This window comes from Bidens hawaiensis, unplaced genomic scaffold (assembly GCF_021521415.1).
Source record: "Bidens hawaiensis isolate Kalapana, Puna unplaced genomic scaffold, B.hawaiensis_p1.1 tig00036821_1, whole genome shotgun sequence".
Lineage (NCBI taxonomy): Eukaryota > Viridiplantae > Streptophyta > Magnoliopsida > Asterales > Asteraceae > Bidens > Bidens hawaiensis.
The window spans coordinates 581-14,071 of record NW_027496435.1 but is presented as its reverse complement, the minus strand read 5'-3'; the positions used below and the strand labels follow the sequence as shown (position 1 = coordinate 14,071).

General features: G+C 41.3%; 2 protein-coding genes across 2 annotated transcripts; both read left to right on the top strand.

Annotated features, from left to right (window-relative positions):
* The first annotated feature begins 1,527 nt into the window (after positions 1-1,527).
* Positions 1,528-4,967, top strand: LOC143588849 (putative methyltransferase PMT2). The gene is made up of 6 exons (XM_077069759.1): positions 1,528-2,241; positions 2,326-2,536; positions 2,630-2,918; positions 3,012-3,401; positions 4,430-4,507; positions 4,584-4,967. Exons 1-6 carry the CDS (start codon positions 1,600-1,602, stop codon positions 4,828-4,830), a joined length of 1,857 nt encoding a protein of 618 aa, XP_076925874.1. The 5' UTR covers positions 1,528-1,599; the 3' UTR covers positions 4,831-4,967.
* A 7,256-nt stretch (positions 4,968-12,223) lies between these two features.
* LOC143588856 (protein PHYTOCHROME KINASE SUBSTRATE 3-like) lies at positions 12,224-13,111 on the top strand. The gene has a single exon (XM_077069766.1). It carries the CDS (start codon positions 12,224-12,226, stop codon positions 13,109-13,111), a length of 888 nt encoding a protein of 295 aa, XP_076925881.1.
* The last annotated feature ends 380 nt before the right edge of the window (positions 13,112-13,491 follow it).

Below are 13,491 nucleotides of genomic sequence, written 5' to 3'. Positions count from 1 at the left end.
AACCCCCCCCCCCCCTTCTCAGTGACGAGCTTACGGTGTTTGTTTTGCAGGTCTCCTGAAGAACAGCCTTCTCAGCTAGACCTCATCCGTGGGAAACATTACTTAACCCCCAGATTATCTATAATCTGTACAGGGTCACTTAGTGTTTCTTCAACACATAATCACATACACATTATATTGTAGGTTTCTACTCTTACGTATATGTTTTGGATTGGATCAGATCAATCACATTCACCATCACTACTGTCTACTAAGCTAGGGAAACATAGAATATACTAAGGGTAGTAGTAGGCTAATAATATGTTTAATTTTATCCTAACAAAGTTAGTTGATTTATAGTTCTCATTTTACTTATAATCAAGATTGAAAATTTTAGCTATGATGATAAGTAAAGTTAAACTGTCTTTAAAAGAGCCCGTGTGTGAAAGTGTATCTCAAGTGTCAACATAAGTACATACAATGTGCGCACAAGATAAGCAATAATGTTTTTTGTTTTGATCCTATCCATTGATGGAAAAATGAAGGATTACATTGCCCCATGAAAAAAAGGTACTATTTATACATTCACAAAGTTCTCTTCATACGTGTTTAACCTTCCTATGGAACATAACTGCTAAAGTGTCAAATCATTTGTTAAAAGTAAATAGTATATCGCAAACTACATATATAATCACAATTGTGGCTCGTTGGCATCGGATTGAAGTATTTTATAGAAACACTATTTCACAAAAAGTTAAGATAAGAGTTAACCTAAAATAAAATTAGGGTTCAGAGTTTAAAATTTAGACACAAGAGTGATAAAATGTATTCGGAATATAACCTTTTATGATTTTTTTTTCTTTTTCTTTGTAACTTTCTTATATACAAACTATTCATAACTAAATTTCATATTACATTTCAATGTGTTCTATCTCTTTGTCTTTTATTAATCAGAATAATAAAGTTTGGAGGCAATTTAGTTCATACTTGTGAACATGATGATTTCATAATTTAATGGGCTTGTGACTTTGTGTTGCGGTGTCCTTTCTGTTTTATCGTTTTGTTTTGTTGTGTTATGTCAAAGAACTGGATCATAAATTGTTTGTAATGATTGACGTGAGACAAGATAATTTAAAAAATAAACATTGGAAATTAAATTTGGATATAGTATATAATCTTTATCTTTATTTATCCAAACATTTTAAAACAATAAGTTGAAGCGCAAGTGCTGTTAAAAAATACCTTGTTATTATAAATGAAAAGTAGCGGTTACATCGAAACAAAAGTCATAACATTAATGTGTATGAGCTATTGAACTCGGGTAAGTAACTCCACAGCTTCAGGTGCGAAGAAACCAAAAGTGTCAAAAGCAAAAGGGATAAACACATTTTGTCCGTAAATTTGACACCCCCCCCCCCCCTCAACACTTTTGTTGATTTTTACAACCATATCTGTAAGTATGACTGTCTGATCCGGAACTATCGTATGTCTGTGCGGACCTTCTACGCTATGACTTACTCTGTTATATAAGTGTTGATGGTACCGGATGTTAGATCCGTCCGGATCCGACACCTTAAGCAAAATCATTTTTGATATTTTAATAAATGTTGCAGGCTAATCATGGCGTCTAAAGGAAATCCGGGAGACAATAGAACCAAGAGATCATTTGCACTATTTATAGTGGTTGGTTTATGCTGCTTCTTTTATCTACTTGGTGCATGGCAAAAAAGCGGTTTCGGTAAAGGAGACAGTATAGCTCAAGAAGTAACAAAAAGTGCGGATTGTAGTGTTATTTCAAATCTTAATGTTGAAACTTACCATGGTAATGAAATGAAGAAAACCAATGATTTGGCGGAAAATAAGGTTTTCCAGCCGTGCGATGACCGTTTTGTTGATTATACACCGTGTCATGATCAAACGCGTGCGATGACTTTCCCTAGAGAAAACATGAATTATCGGGAAAGACATTGTCCTCCTGGAAACGAGAAATTACACTGTCTTATTCCCGCCCCGAAAGGGTACGTGACCCCGTTTCCGTGGCCTAAAAGCCGTGATTTTGTCCCGTTTGCCAATGCACCTTATAAGAGCTTGACGGTTGAAAAGGCGATTCAGAATTGGATCCAATATGAAGGCAACGTTTTTAGGTTTCCAGGTGGCGGTACACAGTTTCCTCATGGAGCCGATGCGTATATTGATCAACTGGCTTCTGTTATCCCAATTAAAAATGGGATGGTTAGAACTGCATTGGACACTGGATGTGGTGTAAGTCGAGTTTCTTTTCGTTTATCTAATTATCTGTTTGTTTTTATTGGTTTTGGTGTTTGTTACATTTAAGCTTTCGTATAGGTTGCAAGTTGGGGCGCGTATTTGTTTAAAAGAAACGTGATTGCCATGTCGTTTGCACCACGAGATTCACATGAAGCACAAGTTCAGTTTGCTCTAGAAAGAGGCGTTCCAGCAATCATCGGTGTTCTAGGAACTATAAAGCTTCCGTATCCTTCTAGATCTTTTGACATGGCTCATTGTTCACGGTGCTTGATACCATGGGGCGGAAATAGTAACCTCAGAAGCTCTAAACTTCTGTCTTAAATAATTATATTAAAGTTCTGTATAAATAACTAAATATGATTTTTTGTTTTTGTTTTATTAGGTGGAAAGTACATGATGGAGGTTGATAGAGTTTTGAGACCTGGTGGTTATTGGGTTCTGTCGGGCCCACCGATTAATTGGAAGGCTAATTATAAATCATGGCAACGACCGAAAGACGAACTTGAAAAAGAACAGAGGAATATTGAAGAAACGGCTAAACTTCTATGTTGGGAGAAAAAATACGAAAAAGGTGAAACCGCAATTTGGAGGAAAACAGTAAATAAATCCTATTTTCCAGAACGTGATTCTCGTGTTACCTTGTGTGAATCCACAAATCCTGATGATGTCTGGTATGTAATCTGATAAAGTTCATGTTTTTAAGTTTTAACGTTAATCACACACAAAAACAAGATTTTGTTAATGACTAAATTACAAATGTGTAGGTACAAGGAGATGGAAGCTTGTGTGACACCGTATCCCGAGACAGACAACGCAGATGATGTTTCTGGTGGTGATTTAAAGCCGTTTCCCAAAAGGTTAAATGATGTGCCACCTAGGATTACTAGCGGGTCGGTTCCTGGAATCACGGTTGACTTATTCCACGAAGACAATAAGTTATGGCAGAAGCATTTGAATGCTTACAGAAGGGTGAATAAGATCATTGACTCAGGGCGTTATCGTAATATTATGGACATGAATGCTGGTCTTGGAAGTTTTGCTGCTGCAATCGAGTCTCCAAAATCATGGGTTATGAACGTGATGCCAACGATAGCTAAAAAAGACACTCTTGGTGTGGTTTTCGAGCGCTGTTTAATCGGCATTTACCATGATTGGTCATCATCATCATCATCATCGTACTCAGTATATCCCACCAATAGCAAAGCTATGGTAAGGTCTGAGGAGGGTAAGATGTAGACAGCCTTACCTCTACCTTATAAGGATAGAGAGGCTGCTTTCGGTGAGACCCCCGGCTCGATAGTAGTTTTGCATCAAGCCTTGGACATAAGGCACATAGCACTCAATCATCGGGACACCGGCTGATCGGTGCATGTACCCTTGTCTTTCAGCTATCAACGCCACTACATGATGCCTGATTAACCGTCCGTCACTTTTAACGTTATTTTCACGAGATTAGTAAAATAACGTCAAAATTAGTGCAATTTCACTTTTGCCCACCCGAGGGTTCACACATATATACATCATATGTGCGCACCACAAGCAGGGCTATTTACCATGATTGGTAAAAATCTTAAAATCTTTATTAGGACCAAATAATCTTGAACACAGGTAGGGGTGCAAACGAGCCGAGCTGCTCGCGAGCTACTCAAGATCGGCTTGTTAAAAAGCTCGACCGAGCCGAGCTTAATCGAGCTCAAGCCCGAGCTCGAGCCTAAAAATAAGCTCGTTTAACAAACCCGAGCTTCACTTATCGAGCTCGAGCCGACTCGCGAGCCTAAACGAGCCTGACATTTATATATATATATATATTTTAAAATATATATAATAGTTATTATTTAATATACATAGAGTTATGAAAAAATAACTAAATAATATATATTATTTTATACATAAAATTATAATAGAAAAAATTATAATTATGTAAAAAAATAATAGATAAATAGTAAATGAGCCGAGCTCAAGCTTCAAAGTCCAATCACGAGCCGAGCTTGAGCTTTGAAAATAAAGCTCGAAAAAAGCCGAGCTCGAGCTCGAGACAAACCGAGCTCGAGCTCGAGCTCTGTGTAAGTTAAACGAGCCGAGCTCGAGCTCGGTTCGGCTCGTTTGCACCCCTAAACGGCTAAACACAGGTGTCATGTTTTTCATAAATTTGAGATACCCTTTTATCTTTTTCATTTTTTAGGTGTGAAGCGTTCTCGACGTACCCAAGAACATATGACCTAATACACGCAAACGGTCTTTTCAGCTTGTACAAAGACAAGTAAGTTGCTTATTTGTCTTAAAAAGCTAAACTTTTTGTTATCTCAATGTTTTTTTCTTGGTGGGTATGAATGTAGGTGCAGTTATGAAGATATTCTTTTAGAAATGGACAGAATTTTACGGCCTGAGGGTATGGTAATAATACGCGATAACGAGAAAGAAATTATGAAGGTGAAAAGCATTGTTTCTGGCATGAGATGGAACACAAAGATGGTGGATCATGAAGATGGTCCGCTTGTTACTGAAAAGATATTGTTTGCTGTTAAACAGTATTGGGTTGCAGGTGAAAACAACTCAACATCTACTAGACGATACAGGAATTAAGATTATGAGGTACGGTGCGCTTTGTTTAAGATATCGTTGTTGATCTTAATTAGTCGTACCGGAGTATTTGATTTACTTTGAGCTATACTGCTATAGTAGTGAGTTTAGTTTAGGGTTGATTTAAGAGTTTTTGGAGACCATGGTAGCATGACTGCTTGTGTATTTTACTCATTATAAGTGAAGAAACAATAAATGATCCCGGCAGATTATGGATAATCTTAGGGTCAAGTAGATGTTTCCCACGAGGGTTAGGTCCGGCAAAGATGGTTATTCTTCTGATGACCTGCAAAACAGACACCGTGAGCTCGTCACTGAGAAGGGGGGGGGGGGTACCTCCTTGTGACCACCCTCTGGCGTGAGAATCAGACTAGATTGCTCTGAATATAAATGTATATTAAGAGAAATAGCTAGAGCAGATAAGATATGTGATGGTATAAGATAGTATATGATGATCAGATGTGATATCCATACCGTTCCAAGGTGTTGGAGTATTTATAGCCGAATGTAGGTTTCCAAGCAGGTACAGCCAGCTGTATAATATTCCTTTTCTACCAACTGTGGGCTACGCACGTGCCGTGCTGGTGGTTGGTGGGTAGGCAGCGGCTGATAGTGACATGGCCGGCTGTGTACTATTCCTTTTCCACCAACTGTAGGCTATGTACGTGCCACGATGAGGGTTGGTGAGTAGGCAGCGGCTGATAGTGACATTAAGTACTAGAGCGTGCTGCTCGTCGTACTGTTGTCAGTGAGCTGTCACCCTGTGATTGGTTCATGGGCTGCTTTGGTCAGATCTTGTCTATTTTGTCCATACCTTGGCAGGTATAGTACAAAAGATCCTCCAGAAGCGTACGGACTGGCTAATTTGGGCGGGAGTATTCCCGCCTTGCTCATTCCTTCTTCAGGTGACATTACTGAATTATTGAGAGTTAGTGCCTTGTGCGTGTAGCCTTACTATTAGTGCGGGTAGCCTCCGCTGATGGCTTGTATCCGCAGCTGCGGGAACAGGCGGGGTACTTCACCATTGGGAGGCTTTTCCTACGGGAACAGCTGGCGTATGCTCGTAAGGTCTTCATCTCTCTGAGCATGGTGGGTCCTGCGGAACCAGTTGGTCTTTGCGCAGACGTCCCTCTTCAAGGTGAGTCTTGCGGGTCCAACTGGGCTCTGCTGGGACCTACCTCTTCAAGTCCCCCCAGTCCAATGTTCTTCTCATTAATTGTTAATAAGTGAGGTGAACTTTTGGACTTAAGCAAGGGGTTTTGAAAAGGGTTTTTAGTTTTAAGGTTGTCCGTGGGGATTCTTCCCGCGGTTTCCCTAATGTCATGTGCAGAAATTCCCGACTTTTCTGCTTGATCTTTGGGTATGATGCGGGTAGGTGTGTAACTTCCTCGTAAGTCAGGAGCGTTGAGTTTCACTTGTGTAGATTCTCCACGAGGTTTTGGTAGTTTGACATAGTGATCAATTATGTTAAACAACCAATTCCATCTTGGAGCTTCAAACAATCTAGTTCTCAACGTTCCTGCTATGCGGGGATGTTATTTCCCTTTCCACAAGCATGGCCCAGAAGATCCTTCTTGGTTTTAATTCCTTGCAAGTGCTAAGTATGTGAAGGGTTTCGCCTTGACACTGTACCCGCACTCGTCTTATAGTTACTTGACTTCCAAGGTATTCTTGGCTTCAATTCCCTGCAGGTGCTAAGTATGTGAAGGGTTTTACCTTGACACTGTACCCGCACTTGTCTTACGGTTTCTTGGTTACCAAGGTATTCTTGGCTTCAATTCCCTGCAGGTGCTAAGTATGTGAAGGGTTTCGCCTTGACACTGTACCCGCACTTGTCTTACGGTTTCTTGGTTACCAAGGTAAAATCTTTGAATCCTGTTGACTTGCTTTATAAACGTTATATGACTTGCTCATGCATATTATAGTTTAATTTGGCACTTGTTTTGCCTCATAAACAATATATGATTCGCTCATGCATACTTTAGTTTAACTTAGCAATTTTCCAAGTGTTTTGAATAAGTTAACCGTTCGACGCGTGGTTGTTAATAGGTTAGTGTTCAGTTTCCTCTATCATGATTGTGCGGGTAGGACCGTCACTTTCATTTAGTGGGATGACCAATCTTCACCAATAACTGACATGCGTGAAGGTTTTCCTCATCTTTTCCTTAGAAATTTTTGTCGTTTTGTGTTTATGCGGGTTTTGCCGCCTTCCAAATGCAACGACTTACTTCCCCACTTATTTATGCGGTGAATACCGGCATATCAGTGTTTTGAATAAGTTAACCTTTCGACGCGCGGTTGTCAATAGGTTAATGTTCAGTTTCCTCTATCATGGTTGTGCGGGTAGGACCGTCACTTTCATTTAGTGGGATGACCAAACTTCACCTATAACTGACCTGCGTGAAGTTTTTCCTCATCTTTTCCTTAGAAATTTTTGCCGTTTTTTGTGTTTATGCGGGTTTTGCCGCCTTCCACACGCAACGACTTACTTCCCCACTTATTTATGCAGTGAATACCGGCATATCAGTGTGGTCAGATCATAAGTATAAATGTAAGACCATCAGCGTCAATGTGATTTGGAGAATCATTTCCATTAGAAGTGGCTCTAGGCCTTTTCTTTACAAGTTTGGAATTGATCTACATGCAGCCTGTGTAATTGAGCTCCCTTCCATGTTCTTGGGATGGGGGTGTCATCGAGCCTTTCGAGCCGATATGCACCTGGTTCGGAATCTCGTTGTTTACGCAGTATGTAGTCTCCAACATTGAAGCTGCAGTTTCATCCGTGTTTTCCCCAACTGGGGTTCTACACGCATTAGCCTGCTTAGCGTCCATTACGCCACGAGGTGAGTGAGTTTCCCATTTCTGACGAATGCTTCGACGACGTCCTTCAAGGCTACGCATTCCTCCGTGGTGTGGCCTTTTGTCCTGTGGAAGTCACAGGATTTGCTTTGATCAGCGTTTGGACGCTGTCGGATTATTGGAGCCTCTGGCCATGGGAGCCTCTCGGTGGCAAATATCTCGGTGACGCTTTTGGTGAGTGGCGTCCATCTGGAGTTCCGGTTCGACGACTGCATGTTATCCTTTCCGCCTAACCGAGGGTGCGAGCCGGATGAGGTGCCAAAGTTTACCCTTGACTGCCAAATACCAAGCTTCCTCTTTTTGTTTTGTCGGGCGGTAAGGACGTTGTTTTCTCTTGTTTTTTGAGTGTAGAGGTTTGTACTCTGGGGAAGATCTCTACCCAGTTGCTTTTTCGTTTCCGCGAAGCGTTTAGCTGCTGTCATGATGGCATCCCACGTGGATGGCATGCCATCTTTACCCGTTAAGGTGCAGATGAGCTCTGGGTCTTCCGCGCCGTGGATGAAAGCAGCGCGGACAAGATCTTCGCTAATAGTGCCCAGACTTAGCTTCTTTGAATTGAAGCGCGTGATGAAGTCTAGTAAAGACTCATCTTCCTCTCGGATGCAGTTGAGGATCGTCCATTGCTCTTCGGTATACTTTCTTTCTTGACTGAAGTGTTGGCTGAACTTTTGCTGGAAGTCTGCCCAATCGTAGATGTGGTGGACCGGTAGACGGTCGAACCATGCTCTGGCTGCCCCAACAAGCGTCATTTGGAACATGTAACACCACGTGGGTTCCGTCCAATTGCTGACGGTTGCCCCCGCTATGAATCTGTTCAAATGATCGTCTGGGTCAGATATACCATCATATGTGCCTATGTTGGACATTTGTTTGGCACTTTTCGGGGCAATTGCTTCCGCAATGTCCCTTGCAAATTTGGACGTTCCCGCATTTGCAACAGTTTGTCTGAAGGTTTTAGAGAAGTCACGTGGGTTTCCACCCGCGTTTTTTGGTTTAAAGGTTTCTCCAAAATTTCTTCTGTGGAAATCTGCTTGTTTACGCTTCCCTTTCGCCCTATGGCGCGGGTTTGCGTCACTGTCAGATTTTTCCCAATCTTCATCATACTCGCACTCATTACTCATGTTGAGCTGTTGTTGAGTGCTTCCGAATTCGTCAACCTGTTGGAGTGAACGTAAGCATTCATCCAACTCAGCTTGGAATTCCTTCTGTCGTGCTTCCGCCCACGCTTTAACTTGATCAAGTGTTTGGCGGGGGAGCCTCGTCTGTTGTCTCTCCAACTGGGTATCGGTGAATCCCAGTGAAGGATTGTTTACTGCACTTGCCCCGGCTTGGGTAACCGGGGTAGTGTTCGTAAAAATTGTGTACTCGCCGGTGTTCCCCCCTGTAGCTGGGGTTGTGGTTACCGGGGTTTCTTGGTCACTCGCTGGCCTTGGCACCGGAGTAACCTTAACCATCTTTCCAGAGGTTTTGGAAAAAACTGAAAAAGAATTAGTTCTAGCTTTTATGCACGGATGGCGCCAATGAAGAAACACCAAGTGATCCCGGCAGATTACGGATAATCTTAGGGTCAAGTAGATGTTTCCCACGAGGGTTAGGTCCGGGAAAGATGGTTATTCTTCTGATGACCTGCAAAACAGACACCGTGAGCTCGTCACTGAGAAGGGGGGGGGGTACCTCCTTGTGACCACCCTCCGGCGTGAGAATCAGACTAGATTGCTCTGAATATAAATGTATATTAAGAGAAATAGCTAGAGCAGATAAGATATTTGATGGTATAAGATAGTATATGATGATCAGATGTGATATCCATACCGTTCCAAGGTGTTGGAGTATTTATAGCCGAAGGTAGGTTTCCAAGCAGGTACAGCCAGCTGTATAATATTCCTTTTCTACCAACTGTGGGCTACGCACGTGCCGTGCTGGTGGTTGGTGGGTAGGCAGCGGCTGATAGTGACATGGCCGGCTGTGTACTATTCCTTTTCCACCAACTGCAGGCTATGTACGTGCCACGATGAGGGTTGGTGAGTAGGCAGCGGCTGATAGTGACATTAAGTACTAGAGCGTGCTGCTCGTCGTACTGTTGTCAGTGAGCTGTCACCCTGTGATTGGTTCATGGGCTGCTTTGGTCAGATCTTGTCTATTTTGTCCATACCTTGGCAGGTATAGTACAAAAGATCCTCCAGAAGCGTACGGACTGGCTCATTTGGGCGGGAGTATTCCCGCCTTGCTCATTCCTTCTTCAGGTGACATTACTGAATTATTGAGAGTTAGTGCCTTGTGCGTGTAGCCTTACTATTAGTGCGGTTAGCCTCCGCTGATGGCTTGTATCCGCATCTGCGGGAACAGGCGGGGTACTTCACCATTGGGAGGCTTTTCCTGCGGGAACAGCTGGCGTATGCGCGTAAGGTCTTCATCTCTCTGAGCATGGTGGGTCCTGCGGAACCAGTTGGTCTTTGCGCAGACGTCCCTCTTCAAGGTGAGTCTTGCGGGTCCAACTGGGCTCTGCTGGGACCTACCTCTTCAATAAGTTATATATAGGTATCTTTCAACAGTTTTGATTTCACTTGTTATATTAAATTTTTAGCCATGTTTGCAATTAATATTCTTACCATCACATATTTCAAGATTCAAACCCGGGCTCAAGCTGTACCATCTGCACATTTTTCTAGAAGTCCATAACCTTGATTCGACATCTACTTGAATTCATATCCTCAATCATGTCTTCAGAGTCTTCAGAGGTGAAGTCTAGAAAATCAAGCTTAATTTACTCATCCCATTTTAGTTTGGGATTGCCTTTAATCATCCTCCCCTCCACTGTGGGGGTTTCCACGATCATTACTCAGTCGTCACTTGTTTCTTTTTTGCATACTCAACCATCTCAATCTTTCCTATCTTATCTTATCCTATCCTATATACGTATTATCGCCAATATCTTTTGAAGCAATTTATTTTTTATGTGGTGATTCCTTGTGTGCCTAACATCCACTTCATCTCGGCTACCTCTAGATTCCGTGCTTGTTTCTTCTTTATGGCCCAACTAATAGCATAGCCGGTCGAATTGCGACCCTATAATGTCACAAAATACTTCTATGGATGCTCTCCACTTGTAGCAGCCCGCCTAAACGCGGTGGATTAAGTCATTGTCTATGTCCCTATCTCTCTAAACAAATGATCCTAAATACTTGAACTTGGTTGTATGAAGGACCAGTAGGCCTTCAATATTGATTTGGGTGTCCTCATCGTTTGCATAACTAAAGTTATAGTACAAATAGTTAGCTTTAGAGCGACTAATTTTTAAATCTCTGTGCTCTAAGGCTGACTGTCGTTCCTCTACACTCTCATTCAGACTTAGTTTACTCTCTGCTACTAAAACAATATCATATGTGAAAACCATGCAACACGGGATTGCATCCTATATCGAATTGGATAACTCATCCTAGGCTACTGCAAAAAGAAACAAACTTAATGTACTTCCTTGGTGAAGTCCCACCTCCACAGGAGATAAGTTTTTATCCCCCCAAATGCAAGGACTCCTATCGTTGCCCCGTCATACGCCTCAAATATCCCTAATCACTTCTAGGAACTCATGGTTTGTTTTACCAACGAATTGCTCACCCAAGCAAAAACGCCTCTTGACAGTGTATGTTGTAAGGTCATTTTGTTGTTATGGTCTTGTTAAAATTCAAATCTTTTGGTCCTAATTTTTAAAAAGCACATATATATCAAAACATATATCAATGTTCACTCAATCATAACACATAAAGTCATATCCCATTATTGTGTAGACAAAGTTACTTTCAAATGTATGTTTTAAATGCTCAAGGTCTAAATATTGGTGTAGAATTTATATCAATACAATATATGTACAAGATTCAACTTTTCCCAACAATATCTTTCTAGCGGCTTAAAACTTAGGGATCGAAAAAGATCGTTTAGTCACAAATGGTCTTTAGAAATAGTTGAGAGTTAGTACATTCTCAGTTTTATAGTGATAAGGATCACACATATATCATAGATCATATCTAAGAATTAAAACCCTAAATCATGAAAAGATATTATAAAAAGTTCTAAGTGGCCAATCATTAAATGAGGCTTGCTTAGGTTGTGGTGTATACCATACTCACTGGTTTCAATCAATCAACCAACATACAACTACGCAAGAATGTTTGATCACCACTAATCAACAAAAACCTACATTCTCGACTGCAGTTAATCGTCGTGGTCCTGTCGATTGCCTCGAGCCATAAATCCTAGATATCGATGGAGCCGGGCAGCCACTTGCACTCTTAGCACCTTTCATTCCATCATCCCATGAGAATATATTTAATTCCAAACCCAATCACATTTATGACATAATAACATATCCACTCGATTAGCGTCTTCCCATTCGAGCCACAAACATGATCATCATACCCACACTAAGCACCGGACCCATGACAACTCTAGCTTTAATGCATCTTTTTTGCCTTTAAAAGAAAAAAACCTTCATCAACTTTGATCATAAATTACTAAACTAGCTCCCTTCCATCTTCTCTTGATGGGAACCGACAACAACCCAAACGATCTTCGTGCAGCTTCATTTTCGTGTTACCTTAAACCCATTGACGACGTGGCTAACATGTTTGATCATCATCCTAGTACTCATGATCAAAAGTTCACCGACATGTCAGTTATGGATCTCCATAGGGTGAAACCAAGCATTTTCACCGCAAGAACTCCTAGTCTAGCTTCCGAGGCGAGTAGTTGGAGTAACAACCAGGTGGCTTTGCTTCGAAAACCGTCCAGTGGCGGCAAGAGGTGGTTCCAAGGCTGCATCGGTCCATGTTCCACTAGAAAAGATGTTTATGTCCAACAAAGCACCAAAAAAGGCCATGACCAGTTTGCATTCCCGGTTATGAATCCGACGTTGGATATCATGACAAAACAACAAGACAGCATCCAAGAGCTTCCTAGGATGTCAATCGAAGTGTTCGGTTCGGGGACAATAAACAAAGGTGACATAGCTAAAAACCTAGTAAGAAAAATGTCCATATTAACATGGGATGCTATTCCAAAAACCAAAGAGAGTGTAATATGTGATGATATGGCGAGTGAAGCGAGTTCTGATTTGTTTGAAATAGAAAACATATCAAGAACCGGGTGGCAACCATCCGAGTCAAGTTGCATGAGTCCCTCAACTCAGTATGCACCAAGTGAAGCTAGCATCGAGTGGAGCGTTGTGACAGCGAGTGCGGCTGAATACTCGTCTGTTTATTCAGGGTATGATGAAAAACACATGGTTTACAACACTAGTTCGAAAAATAAGACCGAGCAACCAAAAAAGTCACCTAGAAAACTGGATAATGGTTTGTTGGGATGCAAGAATTTTAAATCCGTCAAGGTAGTCGAACCAGTGTGTCGAATGACCGATAAATCCAAGTACTAGCCTACTAGGTACAAGATCCTTACTTTGTATGTGATTATAATTCATAACATATATAATATTGTATCACCTATGTATTTTATCAAAATCGCGTTTTTTCATTGGATTAATATAATAAATTGATAAAACAGCTAGTGTTACATATGTGATGATTGTGCTAGTAACGTACCGGCATTTATCGTGAAATTTCATATATTTTGATTAGTTGAAATTAGTGGCCAATCTTGTCTATAAAATATCAGAATGATGGTGATCCATTGTTTGGTGGTATTGCTTTTGAGCATGAAATAATAGTAAAAAGGGCCTACAAGCAAAGATCAATGCTTCACAAAGTGAAGGCACTTTGCGAATCTTAGGCCTTGATGTTTCTTTGATGTTTGTTC

Excerpts from the sequence above, each read along its gene's own strand:
- LOC143588849 (XM_077069759.1), top strand. The coding sequence starts at position 1,600 with ATGGCGTCTAAAGGAAATCCGGGAGACAATAGAACCAAGAGATCATTT. Across the intron at positions 2,242-2,325 it reads CATTGGACACTGGATGTGGT|GTTGCAAGTTGGGGCGCGTA; the intron begins GTAAGTCGAGTT and ends GCTTTCGTATAG. Across the intron at positions 3,402-4,429 it reads ATCGGCATTTACCATGATTG|GTGTGAAGCGTTCTCGACGT; the intron begins GTCATCATCATC and ends TTCATTTTTTAG.
- LOC143588856 (XM_077069766.1), top strand. The coding sequence starts at position 12,224 with ATGGGAACCGACAACAACCCAAACGATCTTCGTGCAGCTTCATTTTCG.